The sequence below is a fragment of the Telmatherina bonti genome, assembly GCF_933228915.1.
Source record: "Telmatherina bonti genome assembly, chromosome: 3".
Lineage (NCBI taxonomy): Eukaryota > Metazoa > Chordata > Actinopteri > Atheriniformes > Telmatherinidae > Telmatherina > Telmatherina bonti.
Window position 1 is genome coordinate 18432472 of NC_136621.1, and position 25633 is coordinate 18458104.

The 25633-nt window shown below is 40.9% G+C and overlaps 2 protein-coding genes across 2 annotated transcripts; both read left to right on the forward strand.

Moving 5' to 3' along the window:
• Positions 1-218: 218 nt before the first annotated feature.
• Positions 219-13181, forward strand: samd1b (sterile alpha motif domain containing 1b; the record flags this gene model as incomplete). Its single annotated transcript, XM_079262791.1, has 7 exons — positions 219-1403; positions 3734-3971; positions 4285-4421; positions 7192-7240; positions 7345-7456; positions 12775-12889; positions 13006-13181. 7 exons carry the CDS (start codon positions 219-221, stop codon positions 13147-13149), a joined length of 1980 nt encoding a protein of 659 aa, XP_079118917.1. The 3' UTR covers positions 13150-13181.
• A 1777-nt stretch (positions 13182-14958) lies between these two features.
• Positions 14959-24258, forward strand: LOC306754305 (transitional endoplasmic reticulum ATPase-like). The gene is made up of 19 exons (XM_079238265.1): positions 14959-15213; positions 15467-15550; positions 15855-15966; positions 16056-16228; positions 16297-16439; positions 16549-16679; positions 18238-18369; positions 18527-18629; positions 18716-18849; positions 18962-19097; positions 19183-19295; positions 21012-21176; positions 21334-21456; positions 21536-21748; positions 21863-22041; positions 22122-22251; positions 22671-22829; positions 23128-23279; positions 23387-24258. Exons 2-19 carry the CDS (start codon positions 15528-15530, stop codon positions 23496-23498), a joined length of 2433 nt encoding a protein of 810 aa, XP_079094391.1. The 5' UTR covers positions 14959-15213; positions 15467-15527; the 3' UTR covers positions 23499-24258.
• The last annotated feature ends 1375 nt before the right edge of the window (positions 24259-25633 follow it).

Consider the following 25633-nt stretch of genomic DNA (forward strand, 5'->3'; position numbering starts at 1 on the left):
TCTGTGTGCGGAGACCTGGGCGCCATCTTCGGTCCACCTTAAGCGCACAAAGTGGCCAGCAAACGCAAGCGTACCAGCCGGGCTTCCGTCCTCATTCTCCAGCCGGGGATCGCACTTTTGCTTCCCAGCTTTGACACAGCGTCACTTGTGAAACAACAAGAGGGGGGAAAACAGAGAGACGCACCCGGGCCAAACCCCATCCGCACACACAGGAGAAGATGTCCGAGCCCAACAAGTACCGGGAGTGGATCCTGGAAACTATCGACTCTCTCCGCTCGAGGAAAGCCCGTCCGGATCTGGAAAGGATTTGTCGAATGGTCCGGAGACGACACGGGTCAGACCCGGACCGAACCAGGACAGAACTGGAAAAACTCATTCATGAGCAAACCGTGCTCAAAGTTAGCTACAAGGGGTCCATATCGTATCGAAATGCGGCGAAGGTGCAAAGGAAAAGCAGAAAAAAGAGTGAGTTTTCGGCCGCTGGCAGCAGCAGCAGCAGCGCGGATGCACCGAGGGAGCGGACCAAACACAACCATCTGAACAACAACGGCGACAGTGCGCACAGCTTTACCGACCAGGAGGAGGGAGAGGAGGACCCTGAGCCCAGCCCAGATCCCCATACTCAAACATCAGCCAGCAGACCCAACAAAAAGCTCAAGCCTGCTTCCAGCCCGAGTAGCGGAAACGGGTGCCTCAATTGTGGCGCAACAACGAGCTGCGCTGTCGGGAGCGGCTGTAAAGAGGAGAAAGCAAGTGCAGCGAGAGACAAGGGATTAGGACAGCAGGAGCAGGGAACAGGGGGGAGTCCGTCGCCCGATTTCGGCCACGAATCAGGCGCAAAAAACGTTGGTGAAACCAGCAGGGAAACAGCGAGTAAACCAGATGCAGCTGGCGGAGGAAAGCAGCCGGATTTGTCCGGAGCTGAGACCCAGAGCAAAACTTACTCGGGGAGCGTCAGTAGCCTGTCTCAGCTACAGGCACAAAAGCAGACGGTGCCCCTCAAACCTAAAGTTAAACTTGCAGGAGGGAGCGCCAGAACAGCGGGGGACCACGCCAACTCCGATCTGGGGGATAAACTGGTGGCTTCTGTCCGCAGCCTGTCCGAAAAGAGCTTCCGCGGGGGCTCCTCCGCCGCGACCAGAGGCCACATGAAGCCGCTGGGGCTGAAGGAGATTTTGAGCTATCTGAGCAGCCAGGAGCGGCTGTCGGAGGAAAAACTGACCCGTGGCAAAGTCAAAGTGGTCATGGAAAGAGAAGTGGCGAGGGGCAGGCTGCGCAGGACCCGCTGCGGGAACATTACTCTTCCTCTGAGGGGGATGGTGCTGGAGGAGCCGATGCCGAAGAATTCATCTGCTGACAGACTTGAAAAAAGCGCACTGCAGGACGAAAACACGGTGAAAAAGGTGAGCAGTGCCAACTTATTATTTCCTTCACGTCCCGTCTCTACACGACGCAGTGAATAGAACTGGCTCGATGTCTTACTGATAAATTAATCATCAGGGCTTCAAACAGCACGAAAGGCATCGGCGTCTTGTTTAACCTCGATGTTATATGTAGGCTACAAAAAGTATTTGAGGGAATCTTCTATATTTTGGGTTATTTTTCTTCTTTTTTTAAAAAAAAAAACTGTCTTCGAGTTGTCTGCGGGATTCCGCTGTTTTGTGTTGCGTTTGTCCTCTAAGCTTCGACAAATGTGCGTGTACAGATCGGCTTCCTGCACAAAAGGTGCGGGATACACACGGAGCAGACGGCAGGAGCGGCTTCCCAGAGCGCGCGCGTCGTAAAGAGCGCCTCTGCACGGCGCAAGCTCGCGCATCTTTTGCTTTCATTGTCACTTCTTCAACATTTGGCTTTGGTACAATCTCAGACGTAGCTCTGAGGAACTTTGTCCGTGGTGCGGGTGTCTGGGCCTGCCGCGCTGTAGGCGGTGTCTGTCTAAACTTGAGACGTGCCGCTGCCGCGCTCCTGTGAGCGTCGCTCTGTCACGCAGGCCGGAGCATGGACTCAGCCAAAAAACAATCGAGTATCGTGTTCGTTCATGTTCATTACATTTTGAGGCGCCATCGTTACTCTAGTTTTTTTCTCCTTTCGTTGCCATCCCTGCATCTCTCTCACTTTGTGCTTCATTAAACCCTTTGTATCGTTTATTACAGCGCTTTCTTCCCCCTCTTTCTTCCCTTTGGGTGCAAACTTGACTACAGTAAATTTCTGAAAGCCTATCCCGGTTTTTCAGTAACACGAACATCAGCAGGTCTAATTTGTTGTTAAAACCTCAGCTGATCCCAGCTCAACAACTTGGATTAGGCTGAACTTACTTTCGAGGCAGTGGCGGAATCAGAAAAGTTTTATCGGGGTGGTCAGGCTCAGACTGTTGGTGAGGCAGAAGCTGTTATTTAGTTGATATTTTTCCTGTGTGTCTTATACAGTGAAATGACTGTCAAACTGTGATTATAACCCTCAATTAATCAAATGTAGGCTTCTGAACTATGAAAATTATGAGAATCTCATCTGTAAAGTTATGTAAGATGAGCCAGGATCAAAAGTTGTTTTTTTTTTCAACTATTAAAGCAGTACAAGGAAAGTGTGTAAACCCAATATGATGTGCTGTCTCACTGTGATGCACTGACATTCATTAGCCACATAGGTCTAAAACTACCCTGACCTTTGGGGCTCAGAAACAGCACTTCACAACTAGTTTTTTGTGCCCAGCAACACCATTTCACATTACAAATCCAGATGTCATGACATGCTGGACAACAAGAAACTTTGTCTGCTTCCTAAATGAAGTGAGATTAAAAAAAATAATAACTTTTTAAATAAATGACAAAAAGAAACACGTTCACCATAATGGTGATATAATTAAATAACACATTCATGCTAGTACTTTTTTCTTTGAAATCAGCATCAATCTGTGTTTCATGCTGAGGTGGGAGGACCGTCTTATTAGGTTTGTTTGTTTTCCCTTTATCTTTATTTACTGAAGATTGTTTTGTTTTGACAAAAAAAAAAGGATATACCTCTATGGAGGTTACAGTTTTACAATGCTGAATGCAACATTTGCATATTAACAAGCTGATGTGGTTCCAATGTTTTTTTTTAATATTGTTAATTATTATTATTAATGTTTTTATTGTTAAACTAATTATCCAAATGTACTCAGCATATAATAATAATATTAATAATAAATATTAATACTTGATATCATTATTATTGCCCTGCGATGGACTGGCGAGCTGTCCGGGATGTACCCTGCCTTTCACCCGGGGACTGCTGGGATGCGCTCCGGCTTTCCCTGAATTGGATTGAGTGGTTGGGGGAATGAATGAATGAATGAATGAATGAATGAATGAGTGAATGAATGAATGAATAGATTGTTTTTATTTTTTAAATTATTTTAATTTATCAAAATTATTTGTCTTTGTTAAATTTAATGACATTTATTTAATTCATTATCCGCTTGTGTTATTTGAGATTGGAAGAGATAAGGTAGAACGGGTTTGTAATTTTATTTAGTTTTTGTTTTTTTATTCAATCTGTATGATAACTGGTATTTATTTTGATAAAATATAATTTTCTGGATGCTACTGTAATTCTATGATTACATGGAAGACCTTAAGTCAATCAATTGGGGTTTGGACACCATTTGTTTCCACCCCTGCTCAGTGAACAAACACAGTACTTAATCTCTCCTGTACTAAACAGCACATTTACCAAAGTCAATGTGTCATTGCAGTCACCGTCTCCAGTTCGACAGGACAATGCGCCAATGGAAACAGCCAGCGATGAAGAGGAACAGGGAGGGAATGAAGAAAGGGACCAGGAGGATAATCCTCATGGTTCTGAGGAGAGACAACTGTCACTGTTAGCCAACACAACTGAAGTCGGTCATACTGAGAAAATCTTAGAAGATGCTGAGATTCAGAGAAAATCAATGGAAGAGAACTCCCAGGAACAGACGCAGGATGGGAAAGGTGTGTGTGTCCATGTGCTTATGAGAAACTGGTTTTATGACTGACTCTAATGTTTGCTTCCTCTGTCACTACAATAAGCCTTGTTACAATGATTTCAGCTACTCTTTTAGCTACTAACAATCTTTTATGATTTTTTCTTTTGATGTTTTCTAAGTGTTTTAAATTTTGATCCTCTTTTTTTTTGCGTGTTGTTACCAACTTTATTTTAAGTCAGATAAACCATTGCTATAACACTTGTAGGATTTCTGTTAGTTATATGTTTTGATCTTCTCTTTTCCCTCTTTACGTTTGGCTTTTGCTGTTTACCTGTCAGGAGTGTCTGGGCCTGATGTTCTCCCCAAGTTGCAGACTCAGCCTGTATTAGGAACCTCACTGTCACCGTCACAGCATAATGGTGATGACTTGGAGGAGAGAGCTGTTGTGGCTGAGCAGCTACACTCGGAGCCACCAGTGAGTGCACACATATGCAACTGTGCTGTCGATTTAAATCGCTGGGTCATCAAATTTCCAGTGGTGGGTACAAATAAAAAAAGTAGAAACCATAATAAAAACCTACAATTACTGGCCAGAGGGGAAGATAGTTTCTAACTAAAGCCATGCCCCCTGACTGAGAGGCTCTAGTTTTTCAGGTGTATGTCTCAAACCCATGTCCTTCCACTGATACAGGCTCCCAAAGTCAGGATGTAATTTTTTGCAGTGTGTGAGTCTTGTTGTCCAGTGAGTAAGAAGGAGCAGGCAGTCTTGCTTGTGCAGTGTTCAGTTTCACTGGGACTTTGGTTGCGTTTGCGAGTACAGAAAGTAAAAAAAAAAGTCAACAGATGGCACAGCAGCTAAACAGATAGATGAACTAAACTGTAGCTCTATGTTTTTAACAGTGATGGAAGAAAATTTATTTCATGACATTGTCAATGGGTTCAAGAACAAAATCACTTTGGATTTAAATGGCAACATGGTAACAATGAAATGTGGTTGCTGCTATTATAAATCCACTAATATATTTTCAACTTATCTTCTCAAAAAGTTTTTTTTTCTGACAAAGGTAAAAGTAGCAAAAGTTATTTCCTGACCAATTTTACAAATAAATCAGTATATGTCTAGACCAAGCGGCAACCTCCGGCAGTTATCAGTGAAGCCTATGCGGAAATGCATAAAACTGCAGTTCCCCCTTCATCCACTAGGGGGTGGCTCCAAAACAGAGCGAATCCCTATAGACTCCCATGTTAAAAAGACCAACTTCACAGCATTAATAAACATGTTTACAGCCTCGTACAAAAATCCATTTTTGGTTTAATAGGTCAGGTTTACCTTCATGACAACTGTGGGGGGGAGTGAATTTTTTTCTAACTCGCCCGTTTAAAATTAATTTAATCTCAAAATTCGGCATATTTAGGGGCGTGTCCTTTTGATTGACAGATACCAATCTCCCGCTTCAAGTAAGAAGAACGTAAAACAATTGCAGTTTTTAGCCGGTTAGCTCCGTTAGCTGGTTAGCTTCTGTTATCTCCGGGTTAGCTCGGTAAGCTCTTAGCTACAGGCAGCTCGGAGTTTGCTAGATGTCAATCAACCACCATGATGCTCATAGCCCCCTCTTAGCTCTACCTCTTTGCCCATATTTGTATTTTCTGGGCGAGATGACACGCATGCCCCTGCCAAGATGGCGATGGTAAGAACCGCCCACCGAGCTTCAATTCAGCTCTTCAGATACCTATGGGTAACGTCACGGAGGGTCCGTCCATCTTTTTATGTACAGTCTATGGTCTAGACTTAAGAAATTTACATGCGGGGTATTAAAGATAAGTTTTAGGTCCAAAAATGTTTTTATAAAGAATGATTACATTTGCAAAGTATCAATATATGAAAGATTGTGTTATTTGCAGACTACACTAATATGTTCAGGTTCCAAATCGACATTTGGAAGTGATCTCAGAGGAACTAAACAAAGTAAAAAAAAAAAAAAAAAAGTGGTTTCATAAAAATATATTGTCTTTAAATTTGAATAAAACTGATTGCAGGATGTTGATAATCATAAGAGAATTGTAGAATTGAACTTAATCTCTGATAATGTTAACGCAGAAAAATGAAATAGTTTGAAATTATATGAATTTAGACTCTCTCTCAGTCTTGAACAATAAACTCTGTTGGAAGTGACACATTAATTATGTTTAAGGGAAGTTACCACAGACCATATTTAGGCTGGAGAAAACAAGGCAGATACTAAACCTAAAAATCACATTATACTTTATATCTCATATTACAGGATGTAGAGCTCACACAAATTAATTTGCCATACAAATACAGGATCTGAAATGTCCATTTTATATTTAATTTAAAAAGCACGAATACCATTTAAACCAAGAAATAATTTCTTTCTAAATAATTCCATTTGTTAGTAGAAAAAGCGGTGGGATATGATTTTGGATGAAAACTGAATTTTAAAAAATGTAGCGTGTCAAACAAGTTTTATAAGTATATATGATTCAATTTCATGGTTAAATTATGTTAAACAGTGTAACAGATGAATTAAAGCGAATTAAAAACCTCTACCAAGGTATAAAATGCAGCTAACAAAAAATAAGTTTGAAAAACAGAAGTTTAATCCAGAATGGAAATGACCTTGTTTAAAATATTGAAAGTGTTAAAAAAAAACTATAAAATGTCACAATAAACTGCAAAAATAATAATAATCAAGATTAGTTGAAACTTACATTGCAGATTTCATACATAGGCACACGAGAATAGAAATGTTTTTAACCTGGATTTAAATTGAAAGCTTGATTTTCATTGTCAAGTTGTTGGCACTATAACAGCTAATGTCTGCTTCTCCATGTTCAGTCTGGACTAAATATGAACACATGAACATCAAACATCAAAAGTCCATGAGGACTTGAACTCTTGGCACTCGAATGAGAACAGTAGTTGCTGAAGACAAAACAGCATAATCAGAGTGATCATAGACAGCCATTTACCCTTCGCTGGGGATGGCTCATCAACCTTGTCAAACTTGTTTCCCCGCCGTTGCATTTCTTACACTTCACATCATCATTTATACTCCCACAACAGATGGTCCCGCTGCAGTTTTCTAATGATGCGTTGTGATGCAGCCGCTCCTCTTGTCCTTCCTTTTAGGCGAAGGTTGTATAACTTTGGTGCTCTAAGCCTTACTCTGACAGGCTCTCTCTCTTTATTTTATTTGACCATGTCTCCCCCACTCCCTCCACAGAGTCACATGCAAAATGAAGAAATAAACCACACCTCCACAGACTTCAACAGTAAGCTTTGCTTTATAATTGAAATAATCTTAAAATGTGTGTGTTTTTGTGCATAGTGGTGTTTACAGTTAGGGCTGATGGCACTTGGCTTAATTTCCCTTCAGGCTTGGGGTGTAAGACAGAAGCTGGAGTCTCATCCTGCATGCTCACTCCCACTGCCTCCCCGAGAGACTCCGGCCTGTCTGAAGAAGGAGGGATGAGCTTCAGCAGCGCAGGGTGAGTATGAAAGACTGTTGACACTGGTTTATGCATGCACATAGGTGAGGGCTAGCTAAATAACTGCTCTATAGTCAAACCAGCATCTGCCACATTAGCTGAGTAAAGTCTTATAGTTAGGCTTTTGAAAGCTTAGTTAGGTTTCTGTACTGCTTTTGCCATGGTTACTCATAATAATTGATTAACAGTACCCTCGAGAAGGGCTGGACTTTCTTCCACTCTGGAATTGCTCACGGTGGGAGGCGCCGTGCAGGTGTGGGCATTCTCATCAGTCCCCAGCTTGGTGCCTGCACATTGGGGTTTACCCCGGTGGACGAAAGGGTAGTTTCCCTCCACCTTCGGGTGGGGGGACGGGTCCTGACTGTTGTCTGTGCTTATGCCCCGAACAGCAGTTCAGAGTACCCACCCTTTCTGGAGTCCTTGGAGGGAGTGCTGGAGGGTGCTCCTTCTAGGCACTCCATTGTTCTGCTGGGGGACTTCAATGCTCACATGGGCAATGACAGTGAGACCTGGAGGGGAGTGATTGTGAGGCATGGTCGGGGGGGACCATGCCTCACCCAAATGGTGTTCTGTTGTTGGACTTCTGTGCTCATCATGGATTGTCCATAATGAAAACCATGTTCCAACATAAGAATGTCCATATGTACATCTGGCATGTTCCCTGGACCGCAGTTCGATGATCAATTTTTATAGTCATGTCATCGGACCTGTGGGCACATGCCTTGGACACTCGGGTGAAGAGGGGAGCGGAGCTGTCAACTGATCACCACCTGGTGGTGAGTTGGCTCAGATGGTGGGGGAGGAAGCCGGTCAGATCTGGCAGGCCCAAACTTGTTGTGAGGGTCTGCTGGGAACATCTGGCTGAGTCCTCCGTCAGAGTGAGCTTCAACTCCCACCTTCAGCAGAGCTTCAAACATGTCCGGAGTGAGGCGGGGGACATTGAGTCCGAATGGGCTGTGTTCCGTGCCTCTATTGTTGAGGCAGCCAGTCGGAGCTGTGGCTGTAAGGTTGTCGGTGCCTGTTGTGGTGGTAAACCCAGAACTCGTTTTGGAACACCAGCAGTTAGGGATGCCGTTAAGCTGAAGAAGAAATCGTATCGGGCCTTCTTGGCCTATGGGACTCTGGAGGCAGCTGATGGGTACCGATAGGCTAAGCAGGACCTCAACTCGGGATGTTGTGAGCCGATGGAGGGAATACTTCGAAGACCTCCTCAATCCTACCAACATGTCTTCCGATGAGGAAGCAGAGCTGGTGGACTCAGGGGTGGACTCTCCTATCTCTGGGGCTGAAGTCGCTGAGGTGGTTAAAAAGCTCCTTGGTGGCAAGGCCCCGGGGGTGGATGAGATCCGCCCCGAGTTCCTTAAGGCTCTGGATGCTGTGGGGCTGTCCTGGCTGACACGCCTCTGCAGCATCGTGTGGACATCGGGGGCAGTGCCGCTGGATTGGCAGACTGGGGTGGTGGTCCCCTTTTTAAGAAGGGGGACCGAAGGGTGTGTTCAGCCAAGGCTCCCCTTTATTACCAATTCTGTTCATAACTTATATGGACCGAATTTCTAGGCGAAGCCGAGGTGTTGAGGGGATCCGGCTCGGTGGCCTCAGGATTGGGTCTCTGCTTTTTGTGGATGACATGGTCCTTTTGGCTTCATCTGGTCGTGATCTCCAGCTCTGGCTTGAGCAGTTTGCGGCCGAGTGTGAAGCGGCTGGGATGAGAATCAGCGCCTCCAAATCTGAGACCATGGTCCTCAGCCGGAATAGAGTGGATTGCCCTCTCTGGGTCGGGAGTCAAGTCCTGCCTCAAGTGGAGGATTTTAAATATCTCGGGGTCTTGTTCATAAGTGAGGGAAGGATGGAGCGCGAGATCGACAGATGGATTGGTGCAGTGTCCGCAATAATGCGGACTCTGCACCGGTCTGTCTTTGTGAAGAAGGAGCTGAGCCAGAAGGCGAAGCTCTCAATTTACCTGTCGATCTACGTTCCTACCCTCACCTATGGTCATGAGCTGTGGGTCGTGACCGAAAGAACAAGAGCTTGTGTACAGGCGGCTGAAATGAGTTTCCTCCGCAGGGTGGCCGGGCTCTCCCTTCGAGATAGGGTGAGGAGCTCAGTCATCCGGGAGAGGCTCAGAGTAGAGCTGCTGCTCCTCCGCATTGAGAGGAGCCAGTTGAGGTGGCTCGGGCATCTGGTCAGGATGCCTCCTGGACCTCCCTGGTGAGGTGTTCCAGGCATGTCCCTCTGGGAGGAGACCCCGGGGAAGACCCAGGACGCGCTGGACGGATTATATCTCTCAGCTGGCCAGGGAACGCCTCGGGATCCCCCCGCAGAGTTGGCAAATGTGGCTGGGGAGAGGGAAGTCAGGGCTTCCCTGCTTAGGCTGCTGCCCCTGCGACCCGACCCCAGATAAGTGGCAGAAGATGAGATGAGATGAGATGAGAATTGATTAACTGATTGATTGATTGAGACCAAGTTTATTTAAACATTGGGCAAAAAAGAAATGAAAAGGAAATAAAACCCAAAACATCAACACAATGAAATGACCAAGAGTTGGAGGAAACATTAGTTTATTGAGTTCTCAGACTTTTTTAATATACTACAAGACCTATAATCATGAATAAAAAAAACCTTTGTCACATTCATTAACTGTAGTGATCACTAGCCATTGCGTTATGTTATAATGAAACAATATTAAATAGTAAATTCAGCATACACGTCAATACCTCTTTAAAGAACTATATGTTTGCAGTGGAGCCATATGGTAAAAAATAATATGGGGAATTTTAATTAAATGAAAAATACTTTTCCTTTTTTTTTTTTTTTTTTTTTTTTTTTTTATCCCCAGAGAGAAATTTTTATAGATTTTTGTTTGTTTGTTTTTAAGGAATAATAGTAATTCATTTACAATTAATTTACATTATTTCAAGGTAAATTGAAGGAGCCTCTGGATGAACACTGTGTTTTTTCCTCACTATTGTTGTCTAGATGGTGTGCACAGTTGTCCGTAGAAAAACTTTTAAAAAGTATGTTTTTGTTTAGAATTATATTCCATATAAATAAGGTAAATTGTTTTTTCCACAGGAAGTGTCTTTTAATTATTTTGACCTTGTTAACTGATAGATGAAAATTGCTCGTCTTGATGTTGATGTTTTTGTTTGATTTAGCTTGGCTAGTTAGACGAGTGACATACTATATATGACATATGACTAGCAGAGATGCCAAACTGCTATTCATTCATTCATTCATTCATTCATTCATTCATACACCTTATTTATAAGGTGCACCTTAGCAGCACTTTACATTCAATGACTAAATATATAATTCATTTGATAATATCAAAAAAGTTCATGTGAATTCAATATACTTTAATTCTAACTAGAAATGTAAAGTAATGTTGAAACAAGCCATTGCTTTTTTAACATTAACATTTCCACGATACAGTAAAGCACCCAGTCAGGATGATTTTGTCTGAACCTGTGCTTGGTTGGATTCCACTTTGTTTTGCTCAGATTAAGTTTTGTTTTGTTTTGTTTTTTTGTTTTTTTTGCACCAAAATATTTTCTGTTCAAAATGTACCTGATTTTCTGGCAAAAATCATTTGTCTGTACTCAGAATGACTCACTGCTCACCCAGGAATCAGGCCTGTTGCACAAAACCAAGACAAAGGATTAAGTTGGGATATCTTGGTCATCCTGGATCAACTCACCTGTGATCCAGTTACACAAAAGAGAGAGTGGAAAGTGTGATATATTCTGCTAAATGTTACTCAGGAGATTTATTCTGCAGAGCTAGCCTGCTCCAAACCAGTCAAAGTACCATGATTTATTTAATCTTATCCCTTTTCACAGTCAGCAGTCATCACAAATGGAGACCAGTATATTATTTCATTGCCTTCTACATATTGTTATCACATTAAACTAAACTCACTGTCATTTTTCATTATTTGTGAACACTAATTAAAAATAATTTTAGAAAGATGATTTTGGATGAGTTTTGCAAACATTAGATAATTTACATAGACTATAGCTAACATACACATTCATTCATTCATTGTCCTAACCGCTTATTCCAATTAAGCGTCGCGGGGAATCTGGAGCCTATCCCAGCAGTCTTTGGGTGAAGGCAGGGTACACCCTGGACAGCTTGCCAATCCATCGCAGGGCCACACGGAGAGACGAACAACCACTCACACTCAGGGCAATTTAGAGTAACCAGTTAACCTAACATGCATGTCTTTGGACAGTAGGAGGAAGCCAAAATACCCAGAGAGAACCCACACACACACAGGGAGAACATGCAAACTCCACACAGAAAGGGCACTGTCCAAGCCTCGTCCCCAGCCAAGGATCAAACCAGTGACCTTCTTGCTGTGAGGCCACAGTGCAGCCTGAAACATAACATGTGCCCAAGAAATCCAACAAAACAACTCCCACAACCGTAATTAAAGTTAAACCTAACATCCATGTCTTCGGACGGTAGGAGGAAGCTAGAGTACCTGGAGAAAACCCACGCGTGCACGGGGAGAACATGCAAACTCCACACAGAAAGGCCACTGTGTGCTAACCGCTATGCCCCCTGAGGGGCAGCCCCCTAATATACACATCCCATATAATAAAGAGAAGTAACATGGTGTTTCTTAATTTTTCATTTACCAAACTGCTTAATCCAATAGGGGTTGGGGAGGCAGGGTACACCCTGGACAAATCGCCAGTCCATCGCAGGGCCAGTATGGGGGAGCCTGGAATTGATATCCCAACTTTCCAGTTGAAAGACAACTGCTCTTCCTCCTGAGCAATAGCTGTCCCTGTTTCTTAAAACAGGATAAATCAAAGCAATTAAACTATGAGCTCCATTTAAAACTGGTCACAGTGATACAACAGAGGTTCCCAAGCATTTTGAGTCATGACAGTCAGGATAACATGTGGCTGTTTCAAAGGATTCATAATCAGATCAGAAGCATCAGTTTCACCAGGCTTAATGAATTTCAGAAAAAAAGCATGTTTATGTCTTGAAGAATTATTCCCACTGTCGGCTACTTTTCGTTCACAACAGTACTTGGCATTTGAAGTAATATCTATGCCCATCTTTACTACTAGATATCACCAAAATGTACATTTAGTGTTGTTGTTGGTTTGAGTGAAATGCTGTAGATATATTTGTGTTTTTATTTTAACAATCAATTTAACTCTCTGTATGGGGAAACAGTAGTTTCTCTCATACAGAACTGGAATGGGAGGGTAAGATGAGATGGGGGATTTATTCATAACTTAACTATTGGAAATTTATAAACTTTATCTAATAAACTTTATCTATTAATTTTTCCCTAGGGTATTGAAATCTGAGGAGGCAAGAGGAAGTCCAGTGGACTGGACTGTATCAGATGTGGTCAGTTATTTCACAGCAGCTGGTTTCCCTGAGCAGGCTGCTGCCTTCAGGATCCAGGTGAGCTGTTGTGTCCTTTAATAACCACAAGAGGGCACCATTTGACAATCTTGTTCATACTTCCAACAAATCTAACCTGCATGCACTCCTTTGCATTACTTTGCTCTCTTCAATAGGAAATCGATGGAAAGTCTCTGCTCCTCATGCAGCGTAACGATGTTTTGACTGGTCTGTCCATCAGGCTTGGCCCTGCCCTCAAGATCTACGAGCGTCACATAAAAATTCTGCAGAAAACACACTTTGAGGACGATGACTGCTAACAAAACACACACACAGACTGTTATGTTTTTATTCAGATTTAACACCGTTATTAAAAGAAATAATGCATGCATGATCTACAGAACAGTACACTTCACTCTTCATCTCTTGACACGCATCACATGAACACACAATCAAACCTCAGTTTTCTTTCCTCCTGGACCTCTACGACCAGTCCTCGAACGACTCAGAAATGTGACTGGATCTTCTGCTCTATCATTTTTCTTCCAAACAGAGCAGAAAGGATGCAGAAATCAATTAAATTCATAAAACAGAAAATATTCAGATATTCCAACCATGCAATTTAAGCACTTTTTGATTTTAACTGATCAAACTGTGGAAGATTAATTGCATTTAAGCTGTTATTTCATGCTAGCCTTTATGCATATTTGGAGATCAAGTGTTTAAAGGTTTTTTTTATCTTCTTTGGGAGCTTTGAACAAAAAGATTCTCAACAAAAATCTCCAAACTAGCTTGATGCTATTCATGATAAAGCCTTCAAACAAAAAAGAATTTAGTTAAAGGTTTTTGGCGCACTGAAGAAAAGTGATAAAAGCAATAAATAATTACCTGTTCTGAAAGATTGGGAGGTAATTGGTGTTTTGGATCATCAGGTGATTGATTTTTTTTTGTATCCTAATATTTACCATGACATTAGCAAGTTTGTAATATTTCTGAACACAACTGTCCACCTAATCTGATTTGTGCATCGCCACATCAGATGCACTAAGATACGGTATAGCTGATTTGATCAAATATCTGAAGGATTCTCTACCTATGTCGCAAGATGCAACCCATTTCAATTTATTAGTGCATAAATAACTGGTGCAACATAGCGCTTCCTTGGACAAATAAAAACTACCAACCTGTATCCTGGCTGCATTTAATTACATAAAAACAACTTGTGTTTATGACACACCACAAAATATGAGCAGCATTCTCCTCTTTTTGCTATTTGACACCATTGTTCAGCTGAGCGTTGCCATTAAAACGCCAATCCTGGAGGAAAATTAAGACTAACCTGTCACTACTATAGAAACCAGATGAAAATATCTCAGCAGAAAGCAGAACAATCAACTCCCCCTTCCATCAAAATGTATTTAAGAACATGCTCATTTAACACATTAGCATTTGTAAATTCGGAATAATTTTGAAAGATGTTATTACACAGTGAAGTCAATCAATGAAACTTAAATAAAAGTTAAATAATTAAACACCACCAGCATCTTTTGAAATAACAGATAGTAACCAAGTAACCAGATAACAGCTCATCTCCACTTGCACTGTTACAGCACACATTCCAAGTTTTGTCCTAAAAGGGATTAAAAAACTAAAAGAAGCATCTTTTTTTCATTTTAGTTATTTTTGTCAGCATATTGATCTTAACTTATGACAAATTGATGGATGTTAAAATCAGATCCACGGCTTCCTTGTGCATTTAAAACTCCTCTACCTCTTGCTTTTAATTGTCTTTACGGTGTTAACAGAATTTTGTTATTATTTGTTAAAGTCTGTTGGAGAGAACAGCTGTTTTTCAGTCCTGGTTCTCACAAAGAGAACAACCAGTGTGTCTTCACCCTTTTTGCTTGTCTGTTTCTCATTAAAGGACATTCTTTAGTAATAAAAGTTTAACATTAAAATACCCGTGTGTGAATGTTCTGTTGTGCAAAACATATTATTCATGTGTTGTTGGCCTTATTATTATTATTATTATTATTTTGAAGGGGTGTGGGGTGTATGGGAGGTCTGCATGTTCATGCCAAACACAAACCTTCACATGCGAGGTGGGAGGCAACGAACCAGCAACAGCACCTCCTTTCAGTCACAAGGAGTCAAAAGAGGAAACACCATGCTGCCTTTCACAAGAGGACTTATCCCGAAGATGAGAAACGATATTGGAGATCTTTTTATTTATGTATTTATTTTTGAAAATAAAAAATGCACAGAGACTATTTAGATTAGTATTTCACAGTAGTAAGGACCAGTTAGACTTCTGCTTGCATTTGCTGGTGAGTAGCAGAGGTAGGAGGAAATATCACACTATCTGTTCTGGGATACTCTCCAAGGTAAGTGCTTGTGATCTCTGTATGTGTACGCAAATGTGTGTGCGTCTGTGATGGGGTTATAATAAGACGGGGAAGCAGATGAGCATATTTATACCTCCTCTAATAAACAAGCAGACTGTAGCTTCTGGAAATGTGCTGAAGCAAGTGAGGAAGAAGAAAACACAGAGACTGCTGGGAACTTCTCACCAAGGCTGAACATATATAATTTGAAAACTGTTAAAGATACCACCTTCGTTCCTGAATATTTCTGCAGCAAGCACGCAAGGACCGTGGAAAATTGAGGCTAAACTCTGAGGAGAGAAAAGAGAGCAGACATGCCAGGCTCAGGAGGAGCAGAGTGAGTGAAACAGCTGCATGACTACAATTTGTTTATGTGTGTGTGTGTGTGTGTGTGTGTAGTCATGCAAAACAATAAATTAATTATGAACATTTTCTATCCAGTATACATTACTGCTTGTTTCTCTAAGCTTTCTTGAGAAACGTTTGTGTTATTACCAAGTTTATTGAGTCAGAATAAAAAGTTTGCTGCATGCAGTTCAAAGCAGTTCTAAATGCAGCACAAAGTCACATGAGGAAATCAGATCTTGGTCTGCAGAGCCTGCCTGCATGTGTGGGCTTCAATGTGTCTCTTGTTTTGGAAGTCCAAAGGGAGAAGATTTCTCCACGGCCATCCTGAAGCAGAAACACAGACCAAACAGACTCATCGTGGACGAAGCTCTCAGTGAAGACAGCAGCATTGTCAGCCTCTCGCAGGTGTGTTTGTGCGTGAGTTGTAAACAGTCAACAAGAGAGTCATGCATGTGTATTTTTTTTTTTTCATAAGACTTGTGTGTCAACACTAGAATAAGACAGAGGAGTTGCAGCTCTTTCGAGGTGATACGGTGGTACTGAGGGGACGAAAGCGGCGACAAACAGTAGGTATCGTCCTGACGGATGAAACCTGTGGGGATGAACGGGTCCGGATGAACCGAGTCACGCGCAACAACCTGCGCGTTCGGCTTGGTGATGTCATCAGGTAGGGCTTTCGTGTTTTTGTGGACTAAAATGTGGAAATCAGTTTGTTTATCCAGTATGATATCACAGCATCCACGCATGCCCTGATATCAAGTATGGGAAAAAGATCCATGTCCTCCCTATTGATGACACCATTGAGGGCCTGACAGGGAACCTTTTTGAGGTTTTCCTCAAGCCATACTTCCTGGAAGCTTACCGACCAGTTCACAAAGGTACCAGTTTTCAGCACAATAAAAATCTGCTGCGTTTGTCCCATGATGACGCAGTAAGCCACCACATCATGCACCTGAGAGTGAAGACACATGTTGTCTCTGTCGTCAGGCGACATCTTCCTGGTGAGAGGGAGCATGCGGGCAGTGGAGTTCAAGGTGGTGGAGACAGACCCCAGTCCTCACTGCATTGTTGCCCCAGACACAGTCATCTACTGCGAGGGGCAGCCAATCAAAAGAGAGGTGAAAATATATAACTCTGTGTATGAAGGTACTCTTTTTCCAACTCTGCTGAAGGGCAGGGTGCTGGAGGATCTACAAGTGCCAAACTGTGCAAGAATGAACAAGAACGATTCAGCTGCTCAGAAGGCATAGAGGACATCAGAGACCCCCAATACTAAATAAATAATTTATAAGATGTTATTAGTTTACAAATAATAAAATCTATGTCCTGTCCATGCTCCAACTCCACTGACTACGCAATTAACAATGGAGGTGTTTTAGAGAATGCCTAACCCAAGTAGTGATTGGGAGAAAATAATTATTTCTTTTATCCAAAGTCATTATTTGGACCTTTAACAAAATGTAAAAATAAATAAAAAATGTGAATAATTTGAAGATATTTACTATTTATTACATTACTTCAACATCATTGCAGTGCAAAGAGTATGGAAGAAAACACAGTACAACACAGTTTTTAGCAAAGTTTTTTTTTAACCATACAGTCATATAAAAGGTCTCACAAACAGTATGTATTACATATAAGTCATACAATGTTGAAAGGTTAAAGTGTCTTCTTTTTTTTTTTTTTTAACAAAAGGTACCTGATCATTTAAGTATAAATAAGTCTATTATGGCACTTACACATTCCTACAAACCTGGTACCTATATCACAGATGTGATTACAGCCCACTGAAATGAAGCAGTGAAAGAAGCAGCATATTCTCAAAGTCCAGAAATTATTCACCTTCACTGTGGGTTATGCAACTTTTTTGTTTTGACAGCTTCTGCATGCACCTGTACAGATTAGCTTGCTTACACACCTTTCTCTGATACTATACCTGTTTTCCTTTCTTTTTTAAAAAATGTGCTTCACATGAAAACATTGTTCCAAAAACCAGAAGGGGAAGTGTCCTGCACTCCGATTATTGTAACATCAGTTTTGGCGTATACTTCCATTTGCATAGTCAAGATCAGCAACCACTGGTCTTGCATTGCAGAGTAATACCCAAACATAACAATAGATCAGAAAAACTTGGTGCAGTCTTATCAATTTCTTGGTCATTTCAATTTTTAAAAAGTTGTTTAAGCTTTAATCATTATCACCACTATTGATGTATTTATCAATGCACCTTGATCTGCTCCGTGATCAAGTACAAGTTCAAGTTTATCAACTAATATAACAAATAAAAACAACAAAACAATAGGAACGATACAGCAAATAATTAGAACAATAAAAATGCATAAAACCATTGAAAGACAAGCAGAAAGTCAATCTTGACTATGTTTAAAAGTGCAAAATGAATGGGCTGTAAAACCACAAAGTGACTTAGCAGCTCTCATGCAGAGACAGACAGAAAAAACTCTGGAAATGATCGTAAAACTGACGCAGGACCAAAGGAAATCAGCAAAGACGGTGGTGATGTGATTGCATCATCTCCTCCCAGTCAGCACATCGGCAGCTGCATTTTGAGCCAGTTTGAGTCCATGAAGAGTCAAGTGGTCAAGACCATAATTAACGGAATTGCAATACTCCAATCCAGACATAATCAATGTGAATGAACGGCACTTTCTGTGACAGGATGAAGAAGAGAGTCTGAACGACATTGGTTATGATGACATTGGAGGCTGTCGGAAGCAGCTGGCACAGATCAAAGAGATGGTAGAGCTTCCTCTCAGACATCCAGGACTCTTCAAAGCTATAGGAGTGAAGGTGTTGTCACTTATACATACAAAATAAAAATAAAAAGTGCATACATATGTATGTATATATATATATATATATATATATATATATATATATTTAGTCCTAAACAGATTATTTTAATTGCAGCATAGTCTATGAAGATATTCTCTTTTCATAATTTCAGCCCCCCAGAGGCATCCTCCTGTATGGCCCTGCAGGTACAGGGAAGACCCTGGTGGCTCGAGCTGTGGCCAATGAAACTGGTGCTTTCTTCTTTCTTATCAATGGTAAGGCTTGTTTCATATGTAACAGTGCTGGTTAGCTTGGAGATCACTTATTTGTGGCTCACTGCATACAATTATTCTGTGAACAGGCCCAGAAATCATGAGTAAGCTAGCAGGAGAGTCAGAAAGCAACCTCAGAAAAGCGTTTCAGGAAGCAGAGAACAACGCTCCAGCCATCATCTTCATCGATGAGCTGGATGCTATTGCCCCCAAGAGGGAAAAGGTAAGCCAGAGGAATTCAGCAAATACAAAGTGGGTGTCACATCTCCACAATCGTTTCTTCCTTTTGTCGTTTGTATGACTGCCTGTATGTGTGTGTGTGTGTGTGTGCATAGACTCACGGTGAAGTGGAGAGGCGTATAGTGTCACAGCTCCTGACCCTGATGGATGGTTTAAAGCAAAGAGCTCATGTGGTTGTCATGGCAGCTACAAACCGACCGAACAGCATTGACCCGGCTCTGAGACGCTTTGGTAAGAATAGTCACACACTCATGCAAAACGAATGCAGTAATGCACACACAGATATATACTAACGGATGCTGTGATGCCTCTCCAGGCAGGTTTGACCGTGAGATTGACATTGGAATCCCAGACTCGACTGGTAGACTGGAGATCCTGCAGATTCACACTAAAAACATGAAACTGGCTGATGACGTTGACCTGGAGAGGGTGAGAAAAAAGCAAGTTAAACAACATAAAAGCTTAAAGGATTAAAAAGCTTAAGTTTAAGTGCCCAAAAGGAGTTTTCATATCTCCATTAAGTAGTTTTAGCTTCATAGACTACGCTGCAATTAAAATAATCTGTTGAGCACTAAATATGTATATATATACAGTATATATATTGATTGAATAAAATGGACCTCCCAACATTTTGTTGTCCAGTTCTGCACAATCCAGTTAAAGGCTGGTTAATTTTAGTAAGATATCAAAAGAGCTTCAGGGTAACATTGCAACAACTTGCTGCGATTATTTGAGCCTGTTTGATCCATAGACTTGAGGAAGGATCAACGAGAATACCACACAAACAATGTAAACAAATACCAGACTTATTAAATAGTTCAGAGAACCAGTTCAATATTTGTGGAGTAATGTTTTATGGTGTAAGGAAAGCTAAGCTCTGGAAATGGAAAGTATTAAGTTCATTAATAGACAGCAATATGAACCTGACAGGTAAAGAACAAACTACAGTATGGTTGATGTGAAGTGTTGAGTAGTAGTAGTAGTAGTAGTAGTAGTAGTAGTAGTAGTAGTAGTAGTAGTAGTAGTAGTAGTAGTAGTAGTAGTAGTAGTAGTAGTAGAGTGGTGGCAAGAAGTACACATCTAACATGTAGGGGGACTGTAACAAAAAAAAGAAATGTTTTAGGCAGACTGGGACTCTTTCTGAATGGTTTTGTAAACCTTTTAGAGTAGTGAAATCATGCATTTCAAAAGTTGCTCCTACAATCATTTAAGGGCTTTTAAACACATGAGAGGAAGAATGGTACAAGCTGATACGACATAGATGGATAAAAGAAATGTTTAATTTAGCCTCAGTTCATTTGAAATTAGCTTTGTCCAAAAGAAGATGGCGATATTTCTGGATCATGTTCACATATGCGCCCTGCAATGGAGTGGCGAGCTGTCCAGCGTATAACCTGCCTTTCACCTTAAGCCAGCTGGGATAGGCTCCAGCTTTCCTGCAACCCTGAATTGGATTAAGCGGTTTAGGAAATTAATGAATGAATGTTCACATATGCACAGCAGAGTTTTAACCTGCATTTGTGGGTTGCATGGTGAACTTTGGTAAAGGTTATGAATGGCAGAAGTGTTCCTGTGCCAGGGCCAAGATTCATGCTGGTTTTTCACAGTTTCACCTGAATCCCTGAAGCTCACAGCCGATCAGTATTGATTTTTTATTGTGTCACTTTCACACTGCAATGTCTCATAATGATATTATGTACTAAACATAATGAAATCTTTAAGCTGTTCATAATTTTACATTGTAGTTTCTGAGTTTTTATTTTATTTTACAGAAAGCTAAACCTCTGCCCATCTTCTGAGACTCTGCCTTGCTAAGATGACCTTTTTATTCTCAGGACTTACTTGTGCCCAATTGACCTAATTAATTGTTCACACAGCAACAGTCAACATTTTGTTTTGTCTAACAAATGTACACTTTATTCAAAATACTCTACTTATACAAAAATAATGTCTGCATTTGTTTTGGAAAACATTATGAAATCTGAAAGTTATAGTTCAGGTTTGACAATAATTCTGACTTGTGTCTGTACACTCTGCAACTGTCTAGATTTAAGATATCATCATATTAATTGTCATTAATTATGGAGCCAACACTTTTTTAAAATGATCATTTTGTGTTGTTTTGTTTAACGTACTATATGTTAGATTGCTGCAGAGACCCACGGCCATGTTGGTGCTGACCTGGCTGCTTTGTGCTCAGAAGCTGCTCTGCAGGCCATCCGCAAAAAGATGACCCTGATAGATCTGGAGGATGAAACCATAGATGCTGACCTGCTCAACTCACTTGCTGTCACTATGGATGACTTCCAAGTACTAAACATACTCAGTTCATACAGACTTAAGTTACTCCAGTCTTGATGTGTGTACAGAAGTGCACTTAATGAATGCAGAAATGTGAGCTAGATATGTATATTCGTTAACAAAAGATGATCTTTTCTGTAACACCATCATGCCCCACCGCCTTCAGTGGGCACTTGGTCAGAGCAACCCATCAGCTCTGAGAGAGACGGTTGCAGAGGTGCCTCAAGTGAACTGGGAGGACATTGGTGGGCTGGAGGAGGTCAAGAGAGAACTTCAAGAACTTGTTCAGGTGGAAGAAAGACTCACCTCTGTACAATAGTAGAAACACAACTTTGAGCAGAAATCCATGAAACTTTGTCTTTCCTCAGTACCCAGTCGAGTATCCTGACAAGTTCCTGAAGTTTGGGATGACACCGTCGCGTGGGGTTTTATTCTATGGTCCCCCAGGCTGTGGCAAAACTCTCCTGGCGAAGGCTATCGCCAATGAGTGTCAAGCAAACTTTGTCTCCATCAAAGGTCCTGAGATGCTCACTATGTGGTTTGGAGAGTCAGAGGCTAATGTCAGAGACGTGTTTGATAAGGTGAGAATGAAACCACAGAAGAATAGATAAACGGCACCTTTCGGAAGTTTTTGTGATCTTTTCAGATCACAAGCTTATCCTTTTTGACCCTAAATCCTTTCTGACCTTTCCCAGGCCAGACAGGCAGCCCCCTGCATCTTATTTTTTGACGAGTTAGACTCCATTGCCAAATCAAGAGGAGGTGGGGCAGGGGATGCAGGTGGTGCAGCTGACAGAGTCATAAATCAGATTCTCACAGAGATGGACGGCATGTCCGACAAAAAGAATGTTTTCATCATAGGTGCTACAAACAGGTATGTCTGTATTTGTTATTAATACTTATTAGATTCAAGTCTTTCCTGATTTCTTGTCATTCCTCGTCTCATCACACCAGACCAGACATAATAGATCCAGCCATCCTGCGGCCGGGTCGTCTGGACCAGCTCATCTACATCCCACTCCCTGACAAATCCTCCCGCACAGCAATTCTTAAAGCTAACCTGCGCAAATCTCCTGTTGCAAAAGTTAGTGATACATTTTACAGTAAAATCCTTCTTTTGTTCATTTGGACATCAAAGTTATTCAGTAAACAACATCAAAAGTGTCTAATTCTGACTTGTTCATGGTATGATGTTTATATTATTTTCCTTAGTAACATAGGTAAAAATACAGATTTTGTATATCATATTTATTTAATTAATCTTTTAATTAAAAAACATACTTTACATTACAAAACTGCCATAAAACAATTAAATTAATTTGTAAATTTAAACCAAGTTCTATTTAAGATAATCATGCTGCAGTTCCTGAGTGAATGCATTTTCTCTTTGGCTCACTTTTGTTCGAACTAGAGACACAAAGAATAAGAGAAATGGACCGAAAAGATATTTGATAAAGCTTAGTTTTGTTCTCTTCCTGTTCTTTTTACTCCTACTGTCTGTAGGATGTGGATTTGGAATTTCTATCTGGCATCACAGAAGGATTTTCTGGAGCTGACCTGACAGAAATATGTCAGCGGGCTTGCAAGCTGGCTATCCGAGAGGCCATTGAGGCTGAGATCAAGGCTGAGCGTCAGAGACAGAGCAGACCAGGCATCCCCATGGTCAGCTTCCGCCGCTGCTCTTCATTTTTACATGTTCACACAACATGATTTGTATCAAACCGAGGAGTCGACTTTGGGTCATTTTGACTGCTTTCATATCAACACACACACAAAGTCACATCTCAAAGGTGTTCCAGGCTGTGTGTGCTTGGTGCAGTAAGGGACTGTGAAAGAATAGGAGTTCCCTAAAGGGCGGCTGTGTGTTTTGTAACTCTCAGCCTTTGGACTGGGAACACACACATGCAGAAACGTGTGTATTGTTTTTGCATACAGCCTTCATCTCTCCTTCTGTGTGCAGGATGAGGACTTCGATCCAGTCCCAGAGATCAGGAAGGACCACTTTGAAGAGGCGATGCGGTTCGCCCGCCGCTCTGTCAGTGACAATGACATCCGTAAATATGAGATGTTTGCTCAAACTCTACAGCAGAGCCGAGGCTTTGGAAACTTCAGGTAAACACACACAGGAAATGTAGCAGTGACATGTAGTCATAACAAGCTGGTCTTTAATGTTTTTAGATATATTCCCACCTCATTCTAATCTCCCCCACCCACTCCAGGTTCCCCTCTGCGACTGGGACTCGGTCTGGAAGTCAGGAGCCCGGGTCGGGCTCTGGGTCAGGCAGGTCGAATCTGTACAGAGTGGAGGGTGATGATGATCTCTATCAGTGAATAAGTGAACTGATTAGATGAATGAAACATAAAATCTAATATAAAGGTCTGAAATTGTTTCAAAAGCTGAAAGTGCTTGTTTTTCAAAAATATATATTTGAACCTGAATACTCATAATTTGGTTTTCTCTGTCACCCGTCTCTGCTATGAAATGTGAAGCAGATTTGCAGCTCTTAATGTCACACACTACCATTAAATGTTGGACACGCTTCGACAAAGCTCACCTATTTGAATCAGGCCTTTCTGTTTGGAGTTTGCATGTTCACCCTGTGTATGCATGGACTCCCTTGATTACTCTGGTGTTCTCCCACCATCCAAAGACATGCATGTTAGGTTTACTGTCATTGCTATATTCTGCTTAGGAGTGAGGGTGAGCTAGCCATTTAGGAGTTTTCAGTTCCTGTTTCAGTGCGATCCACCTATTCTTCACCTAGACTTGATATCCTTGGACTGTGGGACTTTTCACAGCTTCTTTAAAGTGTGTCTACATTTCCATCCATTTTTGCCTTAAGTTCTTGATTAAATAAAACTTCCAGAAATATTTGATACTTCATTGTATCCATTGTTAATGTTTCTTAAGCCTTTGGCTGTAAGACAGGCCCAAAGCAGAATCAATCCACCCTTGTGTTTAATAGTTAAAGAAATATTATTCTTTTATGAAATTGTGCAGTGTCTCCCCAAAAGTAGCTGTACTCTTTACTACTAAAAGGTTATACTTCATCTTCACAGATAAATGAATAAATCAGGCCTGCAGCAACAACAGTGTGTTTGATGATCTTCTGTTTTGAAAAATCTACTTTTGATTGATCTTGAATGAAACCCTACGTGTCATTATTACATGAAGACTTTTTGCTTTTAGACATCAGTCTGATCTCCACTGTTCCTATAAAATGCTTCTTGTCAATTTCCAGGTGAGGAAATTACTTTAGGTGTAGGATTTTATAGCTTTAAATAGCTACACATCAGTTATTTTAATATATCAGATTTGGATGGCATTTTGTTGCAATGAAAGTTGATAAGCTATCCTAACAAGTTAATTACATTAAAGTCTGAGATGTGACAACTTATGAAAGAGCTCGGACCCTTTGAAAAAAACAAAAAAACAAAAAAAAAACCAAACAGAAAAAAAGCTTAAATAATGTTAAAATTTATACCTTTAAAGTGTAGGTCAGGTGGTCTATTTTGACCTGGACCACACATTTGCTGAATGGGACCGTTTACACAAAATTTTGAACTTTCAAACTATTCACAATGTTTAAATAATAGAAATAAATTATTTATTACCTCATAATAATAATTATGTGGATAATCCTAAATAAATGTTTCAGAAAACCAAAGGTATGTCTTTTTGGGTTTTTACATTATTCATTTTTCAAGAAAAGCATTTAATATCACACAGTATTGTGTCTTGTTTTTTAAGATGCAGGAAAAAATTTTTAAAAACATAGACTGAATAAATTTAATTGCATTTGAAAATGTCAAGAACACTCTAAAGCTGCTGGTAGCTGATTATAACAATCATTCCTTGAACAAGTACATTCCTGCTCTGAAACAGTCTCCTCCAGTCAATCAGCCTCGTCATCATGGGAGATCAAATCAAGGACTTGCTGTGCATTATATGTTACTAAAATGCCAATTCAGGTCCCAATATATGGTTACAAAAGCTACACCACCACCACCCATCCAGTCAAAACTGATTCAAATGTAAATATTTCTTTTCTTTAAAAACAATGCATTACAGGCATTACTCTGGCCTCTGGTTGAGTTCTCCTTATAGATATAATACACAATAACTCCTTGTTATTTATTATTTCAAGATTTTTCCATCAACCTGCGTAAAGATTACCATGTGTCTGTCTCTGCAAGAACCTGGGCTAATGTGGTGGGGATACACAATTCTCGTCACAGGTTTTCCTTGGAACTTGGAACTACTGCCACATAAAAATATTTAAAAAGGGATTTTTATAGTTTTAGAAGTGCAAGATGCTTTAAAACAACCATTTTTCTTTGACATGGACAACAGCGGTAAATCTAAAATCCATCCAAATTGACATGGATTAAATTTGACCAGGAACTAGCTCCAAACATTTGTAAAACTTGAAAAATTAAAAAAAAAAAAAGAAAAAAAGAAAAAG

What these genes read in the sequence shown, in the direction of transcription:
- LOC306754305 (XM_079238265.1), top strand. Translation starts at nt 15,528, where the DNA reads ATGCCAGGCTCAGGAGGAGCAGA. An exon ending in TCACTATGGATGACTTCCAA is followed by an intron (nt 21,177 to 21,333) that starts GTACTAAACATA and finishes CACCGCCTTCAG; the next exon opens with TGGGCACTTGGTCAGAGCAA. An exon ending in ATCATAGGTGCTACAAACAG is followed by an intron (nt 22,042 to 22,121) that starts GTATGTCTGTAT and finishes TCATCACACCAG; the next exon opens with ACCAGACATAATAGATCCAG.